Below are 20616 nucleotides of genomic sequence, written 5' to 3' on the forward strand. Positions count from 1 at the left end.
AGTACGATGAATTTAACTTTGGTTTTCCAAATTTACTAGGGAGTGTTTTAGGATGATAGTTATATTTCCACCTTCAATATATTAATATTACTTAAAAAAAAAAAAAAAAGCGTCCATCCTGGGATTCTAGTTTTCTTCTATCTTTAAGGGTACGTTTGGTACACTAAATGAAAATTACGACAAGAATTGTAATATTTATTACTAGGAATAAAATGTGTTGTAATGTAATAACTAAACATATTCATTAGTTTGGTTGTGAGTTATAACATTAAAATAAAACTTAACATTTGTACGGCACCGAGATCCCAAGACCCATATGGGCCCTGGGCTCAGGCCTAATGGAACGACCCCATCGCCCTGAACCCTTCTTGAAATTGCCTTCATGAAGAATGAGTTTTGGGCCTCGGATCCTGAGCTGCGCTCGGCATAGAACCTCCCGAACAATCATATAAATCTTGTCTGGGCAAGTCATGGGATGCTCGGGGAACACCATTACCAAGCAGATTCGCCTAAACTGGAACCAAGTTCCAAAGCCATAATCGTTACATCCCACTCTCACCTAAACACCCACTTAAAACAGATAATATTGGACCTTCAATTGCACTAGCGATGGCAGTAATCATGATCTCCCCACTAACCTAAGCTATAAATAGCAGAAGTTGGGGAGGATGATGGGGTTCAGAGAAAAGGAGTGGAAAACAGTCATTTAGAGAGGGGAGGAACATTACTTTGAGTCTCTGTGCCGAGAACGACCCAAAGTAGGAAATCTTGAAGCCCACCTTACAAATAAATTGTGAGCCCAAGTGAGTTTGAGCCCAACAATCTCGTTTTAGGCTTGCACAATTGGCGTCCACCGTGGGGCTCTTCTACAAAGTTGTGGTTCGACTGAGACTCAAATAAGGGAAATGTCCGAACGACATTCGGGAGGGCGTGTCGAGAGCGGTTCCGTGGGATCTTCTCGGGGGTCCACATGGCGGGAAAGAAGACAGAAAAGGCGCGAGGATAAGAAGCGCTTGCGAGGAGAGAAAGAGTCTGGCCTGGGAGAAGGGTCGGATCAAACCCGCCGAACGGTGTCGGGTGTCTCGGGACACAGGCAGTATGATGACAGAGATCGAGAGCTAGAGCGGTTGCGCAGACTGGTGATGGATCTAGAACTGGAAGCAAGGGGTCGACGCCAAGAAGGGACCGCCACCACCGGCAAAGGAGAAATGATAGCACGGGAGATCAGGGCGAAGAGAGCTCTAGCCAATCCGGTACACGACGATTCCAAAACCGATCACCCTCTCAAGAATCACACCGGCGTAGGAATCACTCACATTCCCGAGAGACACGTCACTGTTGGAACCGTTCGCGTTCGCATGGATACGAGGACCGAGGGTCTAATTCGCCAGAGGAACAGCGACCCCACAGTGCTGCCATGGATGCCATGAGCCGAGCCTTATGAAGGGCTGCTCGGTCACCATTCTCAGACGAAATTGAACGGGCCCCTATGCCGAGTAGATTTACAAGACCGCCATTCAATTCTTACGACGGGAAGACGGACCCTGTGGAGCATGTCAGTCATTATATCCACATGATGTCCTTGCATGCACACAATGATGCCTTGATGTGTAAGGTATTCCCCTCCAGTCTCGGTTCCACGGCCCTGAGATGGTTCAACGGGTTACGAAAAGGCTTCATTCGTAACTTTGCCGAGCTGATTCAAGAATTCGTTAGTAGATTCGTGACATGCAGCCGAGTGCTGCAGCCGGTGGATGCACTACTTTCCATAAAGATGAGGGTCGGTGAAACCCTTCGGAGTTACGCCAACCGGTACTGGGAACTCTACAACGAGATCGGTGGAGGAAATGAGAAGATAGCGGCAAGCACCTTCAGGATGGGGCTCCCCGAAGATTTTGAATTACGGGAATCATTGACGAAAAGACCTTCCGAGGATATGAGGCAGCTTATGAGGCGCATTGAGTAGTATAAACGCCTAGAAGATGATCAGCTACAAAATAAGGGGAAAGCCCCGTTACTCAGGAGATCTCGGCAGGGCTTTATCCCAGCAAGACCGAAAAAAGATTTCAGGATGCAAGAACCAGAGGCGCAAATTGAGGGAGTTAATGTGGCGTTCAAAGAACCTATGCACAAAATTCTAGATCAGATTAAGAACGAATCATTCTTCAAGTGGCCGAATAAAATAGGGGGTGACCCATCTCGGAGGAACCAAAACTTGTATTGCATATACCATAGGGACAAAGGGCACACCACCAAGCAGTGTCGGGTACTGAAAGATCATCTCGAGCAGTTAGTAAAAGCAGGGTATCTGAAAGAGTTTGTAGTGGACTCCGTTAACCAAAATTCCGGCCAGGGTGTTTAGCAGAGAAGGAATCCCCTCCCACCACCGCTGGGAGTGATCGAAGTCATCCACGCTGCCCCGAGAGGTACGGTAGCAACTAAAGGGGTATTGACAGTAGCTTGCACAGAAGGAGAATCACCCGAGAAGAGGATGAAAGTTGGTCAGCTAACCATCTCTTTTAGCGAAGAAGACTTACAAGGGACGATCCAGCCTCAAGATGATGTGTTGGTAGTAACAGCTTGGATAAGTGAGTTCTTGGTAAAAAGAGTGATGATAGACCAAGAAAGCGGAGTCGACGTGATGTACCCGGACCTGTTCGAAGGGCTCGGATTGAAGAGTCAGGATTTGGTGAAGTATGACATGCCATTGGTCTCGTTTGACGGAAGGGTCGTGGTTCTCGAAGGGCAAATTTCTCTCTCGGTGGACATGGAAGGCAAGGAAGTAATAGTGACCTTCATAGTAGTCCGGTCATTCTCACCGTATACTGCAATCCTAGGAAGGCCATGGATCCACGCAATGAAGGCCGTTCCGTCCATCCTACACGTGAAAGTGAAATTTCCCACCGAGTATGGAGTCGTCGTGGTGCGAGGAAACCAACAAGTGGCTAGGCAGTGTCTGGTCGCCGCGGTCAGATGGAAGAATGAACAACTCTGACAAGTGGAAGAGACCGAAAAAGAGCCTTTATAGCAATCACAGAAGCCTCGAGGGGAAACGGGGGCGGACGTTGCCAAGGATGTTTTGAAGGTCAGAATTTTTCCGGACGAAGACAAGTATTTCCAAATAGGCACGAGCATGAACAACCAAGAAAAAGCAGAAATGTTGTTGTTTCTTTTACAGAACGTGGATGTTTTTGCTTAGAGTCCGTACGAAGTGCCCGGCGTAGATCCCGAGTTCATTGTCCACAAGCTTAATGTGGACCCATCATTCCCCCCGAAAAAGCAGAAACCGAGGAGATCATCGAAGGAGCATACTGACGCGGTGAACTTGGAAGTCCAGAGGCTGAAGGAAGCAGGGGCGATAACGGAAATATTCTTCCCGAGGTGGTTGGCGAATACGGTGGTGGTGAAGAAAAAGAATGGTAAATGGAGAGTTTGTGTGGATTTCACAGACTTGAATAGGGCATGCCCCAAGGATCCTTTCCCAATGCCCAAGATTGACCAACTAGTAGACGCCACGTATGGGCACTCGAGAATGAGCTTCTTGGATGCTTTCCAGGGGTACCACCAGATTTCCTTGGCTCCCGAGGATCGAGAAAAGACAGCATTTATTTCCCCGAGTGCTAACTATCACTACGAAGTCATGCCGTTTGGGTTGAAGAACGCCGGTGCCACATACCAGCGGATGATGACGAGGATGTTCCGAGAGAAAATTGGATGCACGGTGGAAGTATACATTGACGACATGGTGGTAAAGAGCAAAAAGGAGTCGCAACACACGGAAGACCTCCGGGGAGTATTTGAGATACTCCGGAAGCACAAGCTGCGCTTGAACGCCGAGAAGTGTACTTTCGGTGTGGGGGCTAGAAAATTCTTGGGTTATCTGATTTCTACTCGGGGAATAGAAGCCAATCCCGACCAGATAAACGTCGTGAATCGCCTCATACCGCCGAGCAATCCGAAGGAAGTATAGGTGCTAACCGGGATGTTAGCCGCCCTAAATCGATTCATCTCCAAATTCGTGGATCGCTGCAGACCGTTTTATCAGCTTCTGAAGAAGTGGAAAGGGTTTCATTGGGACGAGGAATGCGACAAGGCCTTTCGAGAATTGAAGGAGTACTTAACAAAAGCACCCATGTTAACAGCCCCGGAGTCTGGGGAGGATTTGTTTATGTACCTCTCAGTGTCTGACCATGCCGTGAGTGCTGTGTTACTAAGGGACCAAGGAGTACAGCAGCCAGTGTATTACATAAGCAAAACCTTAGTAGATGCTGAGACAAGATACCTGCCCCTTGAAAAGCTAGTTTTGTCACTAGTGCACGCCACGAGGAAGTTGCCGCATTACTTTTAGGCTCATACGGTATTCGTCCTCACGAAGTATCGCCTACAGTCGTTGCTAAAGAGATCGGACTTCACAGGCCGAATAGCCAAATGGGGAACTCGTTTGGGTTCGTTCGACATAAGGTACCGACCGCGAAGCTCGGTAAAGGGACAGGTTCTTGCTGACTTCATTGCAGAATTCACCCCCAAGAGCGACGGGAAGATAATATGTAATGCGGAGCGTCGTCCATGGAAAGTGTTTGTAGACGGCGCTTCGAATGCTATAGGGGCCGGAGCTGGTATTGTCAAAATCACCCCGGAGGGCATACGATTAGAACACTCCTTCAGATTAGGATTCAAAGCCTCAAACAACGAAGCTGAGTATGAGGCCTTTCTGGCCGGGTTGAGGGCCGTATTGTGTTTAGGCGCGAAAGATTTTAAGATTTATTCGGACTCTCGGCTGGTCGTTTATCAAATCTTGGGAAGCTTCGAAGCTCGGGACTCTCGGATGAAAGCCTATCTGAGTGCAGCCAAACAGATCATTGGCCGATTCGGGACAGTGAAGGTAGCCTAGGTAGGCCGGGCACAAAACAGACTTGCCAACTCGCTGGCCACGTTGGCTTCATCCTCTACCGAGAACATACCTCAGCTGGTCAAGACAGAGCTTATAAGGGAGCCAAGCATCGAGGTGAAAAGTGATGACAACCTGGCTGGGGTTGAAGTTGCCATGATGTCAATGGCAAATCCGTGTTGGATGAACTCGATCATAGACTTCATAGTCGAGGATAAAGTTCCGGATGATGAAAAGAAGGCCAAAAAGATTCGTCGGGTGGCTTCCCGGTACTGGCTGTCGGCAGATCGCAAGTTGTACTGGAGGTCTTTCGCAGGCCCTTACCTTTTACGTCTACTTCCTGAGAAAGTGAACGAACTTCTGACTGAGCTGCATGATGGAGTATGTGGTGGCCATGTCGGAGGACGGTCTCTAGCGCACAGGGCCATGACCCAGGGGTTTTGGTGGCCACAGATGCAGAAGGATGCCGCAGAATATGTCAGGAGGTGCGAACAATGCCAAAAGCACACCCCTCTGATCCACCAGCCGGCAGGACGTCTAAACCCCGTCAGCAGCCCATGGCCGTTCGCACAATGGGGGCTAGACATCCTCGGCCCGTTTCCCTGAGCAACAGGTAACCGCCGTTTTGTATTAGTGGCTGTGGATTACTTCACAAAGTGGGCGGAAGCCGAGGCCTTGGCCAACATTCAGGATATCGATGTAAAAAAGTTTGTGTGGAAAAACATAGTCACAAGGTTTAGGGTATCGAACTCACTAGTATCAGACAACGGGCTACAGTTCGATAGCAAAGCTTTCCGAACCTTCTGCAGCGATTTCGGAATTAAGAACAAGTACTCAACCCCAGCATATCCTCAAACCAACGGCCAAGCTGAGGCAGTGAACAAGACGATTTTGAACGGGTTGAAGAGGAGGTTGGACGGGGCAAAGGGAAGATGGGTTGAAGAGCTACCTAACGTTTTATGGGCTTACCGTACGACTCCCAGAAGATCCACGGGTGAGACCCCTTTCTCTTTGACATATGGGGCGGAGGCCGTAATACCAACCAAGGTGAGCTTGTGCAGTGCACGGGTCGCAGGATTTGACCTTGCCCAGAATGTCGACCTGATGATGGAGCGCTTGGACTGGTTAGAAGAATGCCGGGAGGCCGCAACCATACGGCTCGCGGAGTACTAGCAGAAACTGTCCCAAAGATATAACCAAGATGTAAAGGGGAGGGAATTCAACGCCGGGGAACTGGTTCTAAGGAGGGTCGTGGGAAACATGCGAGACGTAGCTGCCGGGAAGCTTGCTCAAACATGGGAAGGGCTGTATAGGATTACTGCCATCGCTGGCGTAGGGGCTTACTACCTGGAAGATCTTGACGAGAGGCCGCTCCCTCGGCCATGGAATGCTCACAATTTAAAGAAGTTCTACTCGTGACCATCCATATAGTAAATGTAAGTCAAAACTTTGTGCTTCGCTAAAGTCAAGATAATGATGAAGTTACTTGTCTAAGCTGTTTTCGATCCCGTCATTGCACATTAAGAGAATTGCAAGTTTTGTACAAAAAAATTTTTAAGGACAGAAGCCTCGTCCTCAGTTCGATCAAAATCACCAAGCAGGTGGAAACCTTATCGTTACAAAAAAATTCTAAGGACAAAAGTCTCGTCCTTGGTTCGATCAAAATCATCGACCGAGCGGAAACCTTATCATTACAAAAAAAATTTCTAAGGACAGAAACCTTGTCCTCAGTCCAATCAAATCGCCAAGAAGGTAAAAACCTTAACCCCTTTTACAAATACTAGTTGCAAATTCATTCTCGGATTATCCAAGGCATCGTGCAACAGGTTTTGGACGGCTCTCGGCCGAACTTACTATAGTATAAGAAACCGCTAACATAATCTAAGCAAACACGCAAATAAATAGAGAATCATTCAATGAGTTGAAAGCAAAGTCAAAAAGCAAAATTAATATCTCATCGCCAAAACTCGGCAATTGTTTTCGGGTCGTCCCCGTGAAATAAGCAAATTGTTCGTTCACCACAACCCGATGACGTAGGCAAATATACCATTGAAAAAATAAATTAAAAATGCTATAGAGATAAGTGAAAGCACAAAAAAACTAGACTGCAGATAATCAGCTGGAGGGCCGAGTTGGATCTGTCACTTCTTGCAGGACGGTCAAGGGGTAATGCGAGTCTTCACCAAGAAGGTCCTGTACACTTGGGATGTTGGCGGCCTCCATCTCATCTGGCTCGGCATGAGCATCGATTTGTTCAACCAGCTCCCTTATGCTTGCCGTTTCTTCCTCCTCAGTAGCAACCGGTGGATCCTGCACGGCAGTAAGGGGGCTCGGGAAAGGAATTTGGCCGGGGTCTCTTAGAGGGGAATCCTTGGGAACTCCCAGAGCTTGAAGAGCGACAAACCACCCGGCCTCAAAACCCAGCTTCCGGGCCTGGGCCACTACTGGTTCTGCAGATTGCTCAACATCAGCAAATCCCTCATTGTACCACTTCTGCTCGCAGGCCTCCAGGGTTGCCCTCAGGTCGGTTAGCTCCTCGGCTTGAGAGGTGTTGAGGCTAATGGCTTCAGCTAGCTTCACGTCCATTTCGTTCTGCTTAGCCAAAAGTTCAGCACACCTCTTCTCCGCCAGCGCTCTATTTTTCTCTGCGGCAGGGGCCTTCTTCTCGGCGAATTCAGCTACCTTTAGTTTTTCCTTTGCTGTTTTGGCAGCTGACTCCCGCACCCCCCTTCTCACGGTCGACCTCCTCGGCAAGATCCCGTGTACGGCCAGCCAATATGTGAGCCAGTTGAGTAGCCTGACAATCACAAAAGTTAGTACGGAAGTTGAAGTAAATGTATGGAAAGGAATAGACAACTAAGGAGTTACTGCAATAGCATGCCACTCTAACTGGCACCCCACGGACTCCTCGGAACCCTCCTCGAAGGCATGCACATCGTCGGGAAGAAGAAGACCCTCGGCCAGGGTCTGGGCAATACGGCCACCCTCGCCTTTCTCCCACAACCGTACACAGGCGGTCGAAGGCAAAGGCTTGCCGTCCAACAAGAACTTGGGCTTCCACGCTGGAGCCGCTTGGGAGGAGGACGCAACTCCCGGACTGACCTGGGTCTGCGGCTCGCGGATAACGATCCCCCCTGTTGGCTGGGGAGGAGTCTGGACGGCAGCATCTCCCGGACCCGTGGATGGTTGATCGGCGACCTTCTGTTTCTTACGGGCTCGTCCAGCTTGAGAAGAGGGTGGAGGGGAAGGCACCTGGCTCTGACCATGAGAAGGTAGGGGCTGGTTGGGTTGCCGTGCACCGGGCACGAAGCGATCAATAGTCATAACCTTCCTTAACACCATGTTTCCACCGGGTTGGGTATCTTCAGCCGACAAGGTAGTCGCTTCAACTGCTGGTTGCTCAGGCTCTGCAGTTGGGTTCTCGAGCTGCGCTTGCTCTTGAACAAGGTCCTCTTGTTGAATTGCCTCGTGAGCTAACTCTCTAAGACACCGAGACACACGTTCCGCGGACTCGTCCCGCAAAGGAGCTAACTCGTCCGAGCAAGTGTAGCGCCTTCCGAACTCCCTCGCCTCCCCGGTTGTAAACTTCAATGGCAAAAAGTTCGTGAACCGAACATCAATATATGACAGCAGGGGACTATCAACTAATAGTGCCGCTTAAAGGTCTGCCAGGTAGAGTAAACTGGCTCTACTCCGAGGATCAGGTGAGAGGCCTGGAGCTGTCCGTCCTAGTGTACGAATATCTCAGAACGAAGGATGAAGTTTAGGTCTTTCACGTGGACGGTTCTGATGTCCAGAACGAACACTTTGCCGTCTGCAAAAGAACAAGTGTTATATCAATATCCGATGATGAAGATCTACTTCAATAAAGAGGAAAGAAAAGGAAAAAAGGGGGGAAAAACAGTTAGATCAAGGGATTGGTATGAACCCACTTCACGCCGTGAAAGAAGGCAAGGGACATCTCCAACAAACCAGTTGCCGCGCACTCGAACAAACTCCCCGGCAGAGTTCCTATTCGAATCAGGTAGGCAGGATATTAGCCGTACCCGATTATCTCTTGTTTTTAGGTAATAATTGGTAGCTTTGTTCCCACAGAGGCTATACATATGGTTAATATCATGGTAATTTAACTATAAATCAAAGGTGTGGTTCAACCTACTGACGCAGCTAACTACCCGGTAAAAGTTGGGGGGAAGCTGGTCGGGACATAGTCCGTAGTACCTAAGTGTATCTGCTAAAAGGGGATTCACGAGGAATCTAACCCCACCCTCTAGAATTGACATTAAAGGAAAAAAGGCCGTGCCTAGTCCTCGGTGGAGAACGATTTCACTCTCGTGGCAGTAAGCCACTTCCACGTCATCGGGAATATTAAACTTGTGCCTAAAAGTGGCCAGGGCAGCCGGGGCCTCCAAGAGATGAGAGTAGCCCATCTGTGACGCTAAATGCTATGAAAGGGAACTTGAAGAAATAAGCTGAAGGAATAGGAAGGGGAAGAGGACTTACTTTGGGTTCTAAGGGAGGAAAAAACTCTGGGCAGGTGAGTAAGCGCATAAAGAGTTGGTCGGCAAAGAGTAAGCTCGAAGGATCAGAGGTGAAAAAAAAGTGAAAGAATGTTCTAAGGAAGGCTATTTATAGGATCAGAAAAGGGGCAAAGGAACGTTCAATCAAGCAATAAATGGGCACTATTCACGAATGACCCTGCGGATGCCAAAGATAACTGACACGCGCGCCGCTTCGGTTCGCGAACCGTCAGGCAATAATGATAACTGAACCTGGCGCCGCGGAACAGCGCGTCTTTTGAGATGAACATTAATGAGAAACCATAACTGCATGAGTCCCAGGCCATAGGACTTCCGAGACCAAAAGGCCTGGCTGGCTCCTTAATTCTTCCCGGCAACTGGGTATGAATCAAGGGGGGCTAATGTACGGCACCGAGATCCCAAGACCCATATAGGCCCTAGGCTCAGGCCCAATGGAACGGCCCCATCGCCTTGAACCCTTCTTGAAACTGCCTAATGAGTTTTGGGCCTCGGATCCTGAGCTGCGCTCGGCATAGAACCTCCCGAACAATCATATAAACCCTGTCCGGGCAAGTCATGGGATGCTCGGGGAACACCATTACCAAGCAGATTCGCCTGAACTGGAACCAAGTTCCAAGGCCATAATCGTTACATCCCACTCTCACCTAAACACCCACTTAAAACAGATAATATTGGACCTTCAATTGCGCTAGTGATGGCAGTAATCATGATCTCCCCACTAACCTAAGCTATAAATAGCAGAAGTTGGGGAGGATGATGGGGTTCAGAGAAAAGGAGTGGAAAACAGTCATTTAGAGAGGGGAGGAACATTACTTTGAATCTTTGTGCCGAGAACGACTCAAAGTAGGAAATCTTAAAGCCCACCTTACAAATAAATTATGAGCCCAAGTGAGGTTGAGCCCAACAGTCTCGTTTTAGGCTTGCACAACATTTATTTTTGGAAATTTCTTACTCATACAATTATATTTCCTTAAAAATTGTTATTTTTAAATTTAAGAGAGATATGTGTTATTTTTTATGATTTTTTTATTTTTATAATTGTTAGATGTATATGAAAAGTTTGTTTACTTGGAAATATATTAAGTTTTGAATATTGCACTTATTAAGGAATAGCTAATACAACCTTTTAAAGAGGAATAATTATTCCTCATTTTGAAGAATAGCTATTCATAAGGAATTATTATTCATTGTAATAAAAACATAATCAAACTAAAGAATAACTAAACCATAAGAATAACTATTACATTACAGTGCCTATTACAGTCTACCAAACATGCCCTAAGTTCTTTTGGTATTCGAAGAAGCATTTGCGTTCATTCTTTTCCTCTGTCTCAAGGCCCAAACCTAGCGCCCAAGCAAAGCAAACACAAGAGGTCATGGATGGACTTATTATCTACCAATCCTATGAGCTTATGCTTTCTTCTTTCCCCTCTGCCACGGTACCACCAACCCTCCTCCTCCTTCATAACCCCAATTTGAATAGCTCACTGGAAACTTGGGAAGTCTAGACATTGAGGTAAACATTTTCATTGCCTTCACTTGGTTGTTTACTTTTGGATTCCTTTATCTTTTTGGGTTTGTGTATTACATGATCTTAGGTGGGTTCTTGAGAGGACAAAAAACCCACTTGTGGGTATTGGAAGTTTTCATTTGTTGAAGCTTCTTGTTGTTTATCAGCTATTGTGTCTTGTTAATTTGAGCTTTGAAATGTAGAAAAAACCATGGGGTGTTCCAAATTCTTTTCCATAATACTTAGTTTACTCAGTCAGATGGGCAACCCCACATTGTTAAATGCAGAGAACATAGAATCATTTGAGGGTTATTCTATTTTTTGGAGAATTTTCTTTACTGGGTATGTGCTATAAATCAAAATTAAAATGTAATCCCCCTTTTTATCAGTGCATGCTTTAAACAAAAAATGCTTAATTAGGTGTTTTTTATTTGGTCCTGTTATATTTATCTTTAACTGTATGTAAGTAACCTGGAATTAGCTAAATTTAGATTCAATCTGTTTTCATTTGTTTAAATTATTCAATCTTTGCCGTGAAGTGTGTCACCATTTCTGGTTTGTTTTACTTCATTTTTCATTTCAGGGTTTGCTGCAACTTGAACCACATTGTTTATGAAAATCAAGTACTTAGTGGGTGTTCTGTTTTTGTTTATATATGTCATCAGTTTGTTTAATTCTTAGGTTTATTTGTTATCCCTCTTGATTTTCTATATCATCTTAGGTGGTGATTGTCGCTGTTGTTGTTGTAGTCGAATATATAATTTTTTAATGTGTAATATTACCATGTGGAATTTATTTGTTTGTTTAGACGTTGTACTTAAAGAATTGTTATTGTTCAAATTTTAATTAGCTTGTTTATGCTTTATTATTTTATTCTGAGTTTTTTATGATGCCATTATGGTCCAATCTTAAAAACTTGAACATCTCCTTTTTTTGTTGTTGTTCTCTTTACAATTTGGTTTTCAAAACCATGCTTTGTAAATTTTATAGCAATAGAGACTGCAAAAGGGAGAAATTATGAGTTATTGCCCTAAAAACAAGCTCTTAAATCTACTCAGAAGAGGTTCCAAGTTTGTTCGAAAGGCCTCCAACTCTGCTGCTCCCACCGTAACTCCCACTTCCACACCTGGACAAGCATCCTCCGCCACTGCCATTTCTTTGACTTTGGCCATGGACGACCTCCATACCCTCAAAACAAGGTTGTGCATCATTGGAAGTGGCCCAGCTGCCCACATTGCTGCCATATATGCATCCCGCGCAGAGTTGAAGCCCATCCTCTTTGAGGGGTGGATGGCCAATGGCATTGCCCCTAGCAGCCAGCTCAGCATGACCACTGAGGTGGAGAACTTCCCAGGATTTCTAGATGGAATTAATGGCAATAAGCTCATGGACCGCTACCGCAAGTAGTCACTCCACTTTGGCACTCAGATTCTAATGGAGACCGTCAACAAGGTGGATTTCTCCACCACCCCTTTCAAGGTCTTCACTGATTCTAAGGCTATCATTACTGATTTTATCATTATGGCAACAGGTGCCGTCGCCAAGCGATTAGACTTCCCAGGCTCTGCTGAGGATCCAGGAGGGTTTTGGAACCAAGGGATATCAGCTTGTGCTATGCATGATGGTGCTGCACCCATTTTCAAGAACAAGCTCTTGGTAGTAATTGGAGGAGGGGATTCAGCCATGGAAGCGCCCACATTCCTCACCAAGTATGGGTCCATCGTGTACATCATCCATAGGAGAGATACATTTAGGGCTTCAAAAATTATGCAGCAGAGGGCCTTGACTAATCCTAAGATTCAAGTTCTATGGAACTCGGTGGTTGTGGGGGCATATAGGAATGAAAACACTAATAATAGGGTCTTGGGGGCTTGAAGGTGAAGAATGTGCTGAGCGGGGAGGTTTTGGATCTCAAGGTATCGGGATTGTTCTTTGCAATAGGGCATGAGCCAGCCACCAAGTTCTTAGATGGTCAGCTGGAACTTGGTTCTAGTGGCTATGTTGTCACAAAGCCTAGGACCACCTTGACTAGTGTGCGTGGAGTTTTTGCTGCTGGATATGTCCAAGATAAGAAGTATAGGCAGGATGTTACTGCCGCCGGAATTGGTTTGTTAATATCCTCTATCTCCTCCCTTCATCGTTTAAATTTTGATTTTGGAATTTCTATGTTTGCAGCACTGTTTTTCTTTATTTTATTTGGGATTATATGTTTTGTGTGGGTAATAAGGTGTGTTTGTTTCTGTTTCTGTTTTTTGCTGGGTCAAAATTATATGTATCTCATTGATATAATGCTAAACTTAATTCCCTGCTTCACTTCTCTTCTGTACTGCTTACTCAGAAGTATATTTCAACTGCGAGTTGCTGGTTCACATGTTTCTTTGTTCTTGATCAAATTTCCCTCCAGATAATAAAGGGTCTGTTTGCAAGAATAGAGAATATTTATGCTTTCTAAATTTGCCAGTGTCTCTAACTTGCTTGTTGCATTATGGTATTTTCCATGTGCAAAACATTAGTGAATGTAGTTGCCCTTTACCGATGAAACTGATAATGAATAAAAGGAAATTTTGAGATTTATTTTTTGACTCCGTCCTAGCAGGTATAAATTTAAGAAGGTTCTAAAAGTTCTGTTTCTTGCCCATTCTATGCTTGTGGATTTAAAAACAAAATTAGTCTAACCTTGTGTGACCATGTACTTTTTTTGTTCTTCTTTATCAAAATGATGAAACTTGTGCTCTAGGGTTGCAAAGAAAATAATCTATTTATGATATGTTTGACATGGCTTGATCACCATCTCTCTATGCAATTGGACTGTTGGAGTCTTGATTCAAGCACATTCTTTGGAGATGCTGAGCCCATTCTTGAGCAAAACCCAAGCTTATCTAACTTAGCTTTTAAGAACATGGAGTATTCAGAAGTGTGAATATTGAAACTTGATTTTGCCCACCCATTTTTGACCCCTTAAAATAAGATCAAATGGGTTGTTCACTTCAAGGTTGAGCTGGACTTTGGCTTTTTTTAGTGCTTGGTGACCTAAGATTGAGTGACATGTATGTATGATTTCTGCGCAAATGTAAATTAAGCCTGTGCATGATTGTAATCTCACAAACTGAACTTATCACAAGATACTTGACTAGGCTTGGATTGTTCTGTCTTTTTAAATGTGATTTACGAAATAAAAAATTAAAAAATTACATTGATGTGGGAAAGTGTTTTGTGTTCATCATTTAGCTACATTGGGATGCATAAAATTTTACAGTTTCTGTAATTGACTATAAGAATTGAGACAATACAAATAATTGGCAGTGGTATATAAATAACAGTAGGTTGTTGCTTACTGACTCCAATATAAGTGATTCTACTATTGGGAACACACGTCTTTCTGAAATTTTCATCTTAGTCCCAAGGTTTGGGGGAGAGATGGGGAGAGAAAGGCTGCTGCTGGTTTTCTGTTTCACTCTCAATTTTTGAAACAGTCGAATGGAAAATTAGAAATCATGTTAGCGTTGGTTTTCATTATATCATTGGTCATGGCATCTACCACTGTTACGATAATCTGTTTCTGTCACCAATATTTGGGTTTCGTTGAACAATTTAAGTTATCTTTTTAAATTTAAATAAAAAGATAACTTGCAAGGGATTGGATAACATGAGGGTAAAACTGATTGATGAGTACCTGTTAAGGTGCAGCCTAGTGGTTGGAAGCTCAGGATCAGTTGTAGATCCAGACATCCTACGTTCATCATCACTAAGAGAGTTTACTTGGATTACCTAATACACGATTTTGGTAGGTGGGATCATGTATCCTTTAAAAAAATTATTTAAAAAAAAAAAAAAAACTAATTGATGAGCAATATATAATCAAGGGCAAAGAATTGTCTCCAAAACAATGACATTTTACTATGTCACTATTGGATGCATTAATAGATTCCTACATTATGCTGCATCTATTTTCAACTGTAAATTTTTCTTGATTGATTGGCTTTGATAATCTGTAAATCATAAGCCTTAGCTTTTTCTCTTTTGATGGCTTTTAATCATGCGGTTGTAGAATTTTCTCTTGGGTCTTGGCTACTTTGCTGGTTTCTTGAGATATATCTGCTTTAACGCCAGGTTTGATGTGCTATGTGACATGTGTTTTTGTTTTTGTTTTTTTTGGGGTGCACTTGGTTAGTGTGATGGCATGTCATATTGGTATTATTCTTCTCTACAAAAGGACATGCCAAGATGAACAAAGGAATTAAATTTTTTTTTCACCAAGTTTGTAGAGCACCTGACCTTCAGCAGATCCTATGGGTTATTTACTGAGCATGCTAATTTGAGTTATGGCATGAATGATAAATCTTCATTAACATATTCCCTACAGGAAAAAAAAAAATGTTTAATGCTTCTTTAATTTTTTAATTAGTTATTCTGTGGAACCAATTGTATATATGGGCACTTTCTCCAAAAAAAAAAAAAAAAAAAAAATTGTACATATGGGCAGAAAAAACTTAATCATAGGAACTTGAAAGTTTTTTAATGGCTTGGAAAAATTTGTAGAGGAAAACATAGGCGAAAAAAGGTACTTGTATCATCCGTGTCTTTAAATCAAAGAGACATTGAGTGCCAAAACTTGAAAGAGTAGAAGTTTTTGATAATTTTTTTTTCTTTCATTGTAATTTTTATGGGGAATTCTTTTTTGCAGTTGCAAATTATGAGAAGTTTGGAGAAATTAGAAAAGAGCATTAGCATGTAAAATCTAAATGTATACAAAAAAAATCGAATAAGAATAGGAAGTTGTGATTAGTACCTAGCATTAAAATCTCTCTCTCTCTCTCTCTCTCTCTCTCTCTCTCCTTTTTTTTTTTAATTTTTTTTAAAATTTTAGGTAAGACCTGGATTTGAATCCCCTCTCCCCACTTATTGTAAGTAGGCAAAAATAAACCCAGGATAATTTTGATCATGTATGTTGAAATATAAATATGATATTCATTATCATCTTTCAATAAAATTTACACCCTTTTCATTTTTGATGAACTGGAAAATTTTATTCAAAAGCAAAACTAATTATAGGGAGAGCGAACTAGCACCCAATCTAATAACAGATACAACATAGGGAGGACCATTGCCCAAAATCAAAAGAATCATATACATTGTTCAATAAAGACCATTTTGCCAATGTTTGAATTGCTATATTTGTTTCTCTAGAAATCTAATTTAAAAAGCAGTGAGGGATTTGATAAAGATTGTAAGAAATATCAATGCAAAAGCCTCTAATTCTCTAGGGGTGCAAATTTACACCCTTTCATTAGATAGAGCTAGTGGATCTTTGATTCATGAGATTTATGGTTATTTTAGGTTTTTTTTTTTTTTTTTTTTTTTTTAAACAAATGCATTCTTCCTATTTTGGTCATCAATGTTTCTATTTGTTCTTTTCTTGCTTCATAAAATATTGATTTGGATTTCAATTACATACAGTTTACGAATTTATGAAGAGTACTCATGCATGGTTAAAATCATAAAGATAAAATATTTTCTTCTAACCATCTTTAACTAAAATTTCACAACCATATACATGATCATTTGATTTTTGTAACCATGAAACTAAGGATCCGTTGGTTGGAGGAGTGGAAAAGTGGTAAGATGGAAAATTAGTGGGAGGATAGAAAGATTTGGTTTTCTTTCGTGTGTGTTTGGTTGGAGGAGTGGAAAAGTGGGAGGGTAGAAAACTTTTTTGTTTGGTTGGATAGAAAAAGGGGAGGATGGAAAATGTAGTTTATATAAATTGACTATTATGTCCTTATTATATAATAGTGGGAAAATGAGAGGGGTAGGTGAGTGTAATAAAGTGGGGGTATTTGTGTAAAATGCATTTCTCATCACTTTTCCCTCCTCATTTTCTTCCCAATTTGGGAGGATAAAAAAAGTGGGCGCAGGAGAGAAAACTTTCTCTCCTATTTTCTTTCCTTAACCAAATAGTGAAAAACAGCATTTTCCACCCTATTTTCCATCCTCCCTATTTTCACCCCAACCAAACACCCTAAAAGTCAAGGAAGATCAAATTGGCTATGTCAATCTATACAAAGCCTTATAGTGTTGCACTCAAATTATCTCTCTCCTGGAGTTGATTATGTGCATGGGTGAGTGAGCATACATGCATGACTTAGTTAGAGAAACATTTAAAAGGATAAGCTACTAAAAATTCATAATAATCTATCAAACACTTAAAAACTTGACACTTAATGATAGCATTTAGTTTATAACACTCATCAAAATAATAAGCACAACTTCATTCAAATAGTAATATGGTCTTTCTACACCAAGAAGAGGTAGTTTATAACACTCCAAAGAAATGCATCACACAAGTAGTAGTACTGCTATTATTATTGCTACTACAGCTACCTTTTTTTCTTTTTTCTTGTTTTTCTAAACATGGAAAACAAGAAAATAAAGAAACAATAGCAAATAAATAAAAGATGAATGAACTCTATACATTTCCATAACCATGGGGATGACGACCCTTTGAGCACATGATTTCATGAGAAAGAAACATGATTCCAAGTACCACAAACTAAAATTACAAGTCACGTTCCCACTACTTCATATTTAGGATGATCTCCATCTTTAGAATTTTGAACCTTGCATGATAGAAAACAATATATTGAAGAAAAAGCATCAATCATTGTAACCATTGAACTCAAAGTATCATCAAGGAAAAATAATTATCCTTTTGAATATAATAACATTATTTTTGTGTATGCTTATGAAGTGCAAAGGGACACAACAATATGTATGATGGATAAAGTTTGATGCAATTTACAAGGATTTTATTGCTCCTAAAAATTGGCAATGTTCATGTAGTTCTATTATGATAATTATCTAGTGGGAGAGTGAAAATGTTGCTCGTGTTCATGCATTATTGCATTAAAAAGATTAAAGTACATGATGTGGGAAAATTAGGAGATTTGTTGAATAATATACTTACCCTTTCTCTTCCTTAAAAGAACTATTGTGTGGTGGTATTATATTTGCTGTTCCAGGGCCAATTATATTAGTCGTTCCAGGGCCAATTATATTTGCTGTTCCAGAGCCAATTATATTTGTCGTTCCAGGGCCAATTATATTTGCTCTTCCAAAGCCCATTATATTTTCTATTCCAGGGCCAACGTATGGTGGTATTCAGGTTAGCCTTCCAATGAAATTCATCTTCTTGTGTTGCTTGTACTCCTTCTAGCTTTGATGTCCCTAAAGCTTCAAGAAAGAAAGTCTTCATCTCAGGGCACTGCCTCACAATCACTTCTTCCAAAGATGGGAACTCAAAGGAATAACTTCCAGAGCAAAAGCTTGAGAGGTTTGGCAAGCAATCAAGTTTTAAGAATGTTAGCTGTGTGAAAGTAATCACCTCACTCGCTTCACCTCCCTCCCCTAATACAACTTCTGTTATCCTTTCGCATTCACTTACACTCATTTTTTTAAGTTGTACCAAACTTTTGGCTGTTGAGGATGTAACTAAATTAATCAATCCATGACATTTCCATATTTTCAGATTTGTCAAATTGTTGAAAGATATCGAGGATGACACTAAAATTTTCAATTCGCCACAAAGGAACACTTTTAGATTTTTCAGATTATGAAAAATTGGGCTTGGTTGAGTGTCTTCTTTCCACAAATGTGTCAACATAGGTCGTTTAGACAACTCTAGTTCTTGAAGTTGTTCGAGTATTGTAGCATGGTTTTCCATGTCAAAAAGCTCTTTATATGGGAATATTTCTTCCAAAGAACTAGAACTCACAAAAAGTTTCTCCACACTGTGTAATCTTTTAAGAAAAGTAATCCAATCAGAAACTGCTACATGGCCGATCACGTGAAGGAATTTTAATTTGTAAAGGCACTGTTCAAAAAGTTGGTCATGTTGTATCTCCTTCATCTTGTAATCTCCACCCAATATCAAAACCTCCAAGTTAGGGAATAATGTACCCTATAAAAAAATCAAAGCATTGAACAAAAGAAAATAGATTTATTAATGAAATGGAATATATCCGTGAAGTTTCTAAAATTAATGGTAAAAATATGGTCCAACCTTATTATATCTAGATGAAACTTAAAAAAATAAAAATAAAAAATAAAAATAAAAATAAAAAAAGGAAAAAAGAAGGAAAGTACATAATAAAGAACAATGTTGTAATTCGTAAATACTATCAAACAGTAGTAGTCAATCAAATGCAAAGTGGTGTAAGAGTCATTTACAAGAAAAGCCTTTTTCCAAAACCATGTTCATCATTTAGTAGTTATTGTCGATCAATTGTTTCAATTTGTCTCAATTTGACACCTATAGTACTTTCATATATTTGGACATGCTGACCCCAAAAAACACACCAATGGTACCTATAATTTGATCAAAGAATATAGATTAAGGATTTCATTAAAAAAAAAATGTATATAGATATATGACCTTTAATAAGAACTTCGCGTTTAAAACTTGTTTTTTGTTTGAGAGAAGAGTACTACTCCAAACAAAGTTATCATGTCTCGTAAATCTGAATATTATAAAAGAGTAGTTAAATTAGCCTCTTACCTCTTCAACCAAGAAAAGGGATTGTTGAATGGAGGTCTCTAGTTGGCTTTGTTCCACTGTTTCTTGAAAGTTCAAAATTTTTGAAATAAATATCTCAATTTGATCACATCCACGCACACACAATTCTTTCAACAATGGCCATTTTGAAGTATGCACCCCGCGGCAAAACCACTTGAGCTTTGGCAATTTACGAAGTACTAGGAGAGTCACTTTAGGGAAAACAAATCTTGCTGCTGCTTCTGCAATTTCTTCACGTGAAACAATTTCCTCCACTCCACAATCGTCTATCCGAAGATCCTTCAATTCCATGAGAAATCTAGCCACAGATGCTGGGAACAAACTTTGCAGACTCTCACATTCCGAAACACTTATTTTTTGTAGATTTTGAAAGTTGAAAATTCCTTGGGGGTCCTTATTCCATACCTGCTTCATTTTCGGTAGATGACACAACATCAATCTTTTTAACGGAATGGCTGTCACAGTATGAGATTCTCTAACATCGTGCCTTTGAAGTTCAAAAACTTCTTGCAGTGAACCACAATAAGATACATCAAGTCTCTCTAGACTTTGGAATCTTGTTAGCATATTAGATTCAAAGATGTTCACAAGATTTTCACAGTATTCAACAAATAGAGAATGAAGCTTGAAAAAGGAATCTTTAGCAAATTGATCGTGCCATATGATTTTCAAGTTCTCCATGTGCTTGATTGTCAATGTTTTCAAACTAGGGAATGCAACCTGCAAGTCCATCCCATGTGTGTTAATAACATAACTAATCACAGTAACTCAGATAATAGAAAATAAGATATATACAAAGTAAAACAGGGGATTATAAAAATAAAATTACCTCTTCATTGAAGAGAGGTTGCACAGAGAATTCATTGTAAGTAATTAGGAAGCAGTTTGTTTCTCAAAAGACTAGATTAGTTAAACTTTTGATATCAGTTTCTCATTTTTTTAATCAAAAAAAAGAAAGTTTCTCATTTTTGATTGCTCTGTTTACAACATAAAAAAACAGAGCCTCTCATTGTAACATATACTCTCATTTTCTTCTTCAATAAAGATCACAGCAACTCTATTTAAAGAGACAACATTTTTGACAAACCTAAAGTTTCATTTGGGG

The 20616-nt window shown here is 41.5% G+C and overlaps 2 protein-coding genes and 1 pseudogene across 29 annotated transcripts in view; 2 read left to right on the forward strand and 1 right to left on the reverse strand.

Annotated features, from left to right (window-relative positions):
- Nucleotides 1-10833: 10833 nt before the first annotated feature.
- LOC126717241 (thioredoxin reductase 2-like) overlaps nt 10834-20616 on the forward strand; it is a 28951-nt gene continuing 19168 nt past the window's right edge. Inside the window, exon 1 of one of the 4 annotated variants that reach the window (XM_050418755.1) lies at nt 10834-10945. Coding sequence is in view for 1 of the 4 variants with exons in the window: in XM_050418757.1 (XP_050274714.1) it covers nt 11957-12065 (109 nt within the window). In the remaining 3 variants the exon portion in view is untranslated. Of the gene's footprint in view, nt 10946-11934; nt 12066-20616 lie in introns of those variants that run through there. The other 3 variants (XM_050418756.1, XM_050418759.1, XM_050418757.1) reach the window with 3 other exon arrangements.
- On the forward strand, nt 12374-13522 carry LOC126716473 (thioredoxin reductase 2-like; annotated as a pseudogene).
- The window catches only part of LOC126717238 (uncharacterized), a 102332-nt gene continuing 98885 nt past the window's right edge, over nt 17170-20616 (reverse strand). For 24 of the 25 annotated variants that reach the window (XM_050418746.1, XM_050418745.1, XM_050418726.1 and 21 more), the window contains 3 exons: nt 19494-20231; nt 17904-18896; nt 17170-17556 (listed from right to left, as the gene is read on the reverse strand). In XM_050418746.1, coding sequence (XP_050274703.1) covers nt 17970-18896; nt 19494-20231 — 1665 coding nt within the window. In that variant the 3' untranslated portion in view covers nt 17170-17556; nt 17904-17969. The remainder of the gene's footprint in view (nt 17557-17903; nt 18897-19493; nt 20232-20616) is intronic. The other variant, XM_050418749.1, reaches the window with a different exon arrangement.

Source organism: Quercus robur, chromosome 3 (assembly GCF_932294415.1).
Source record: "Quercus robur chromosome 3, dhQueRobu3.1, whole genome shotgun sequence".
In the NCBI taxonomy this organism is placed as follows: domain Eukaryota; kingdom Viridiplantae; phylum Streptophyta; class Magnoliopsida; order Fagales; family Fagaceae; genus Quercus; species Quercus robur.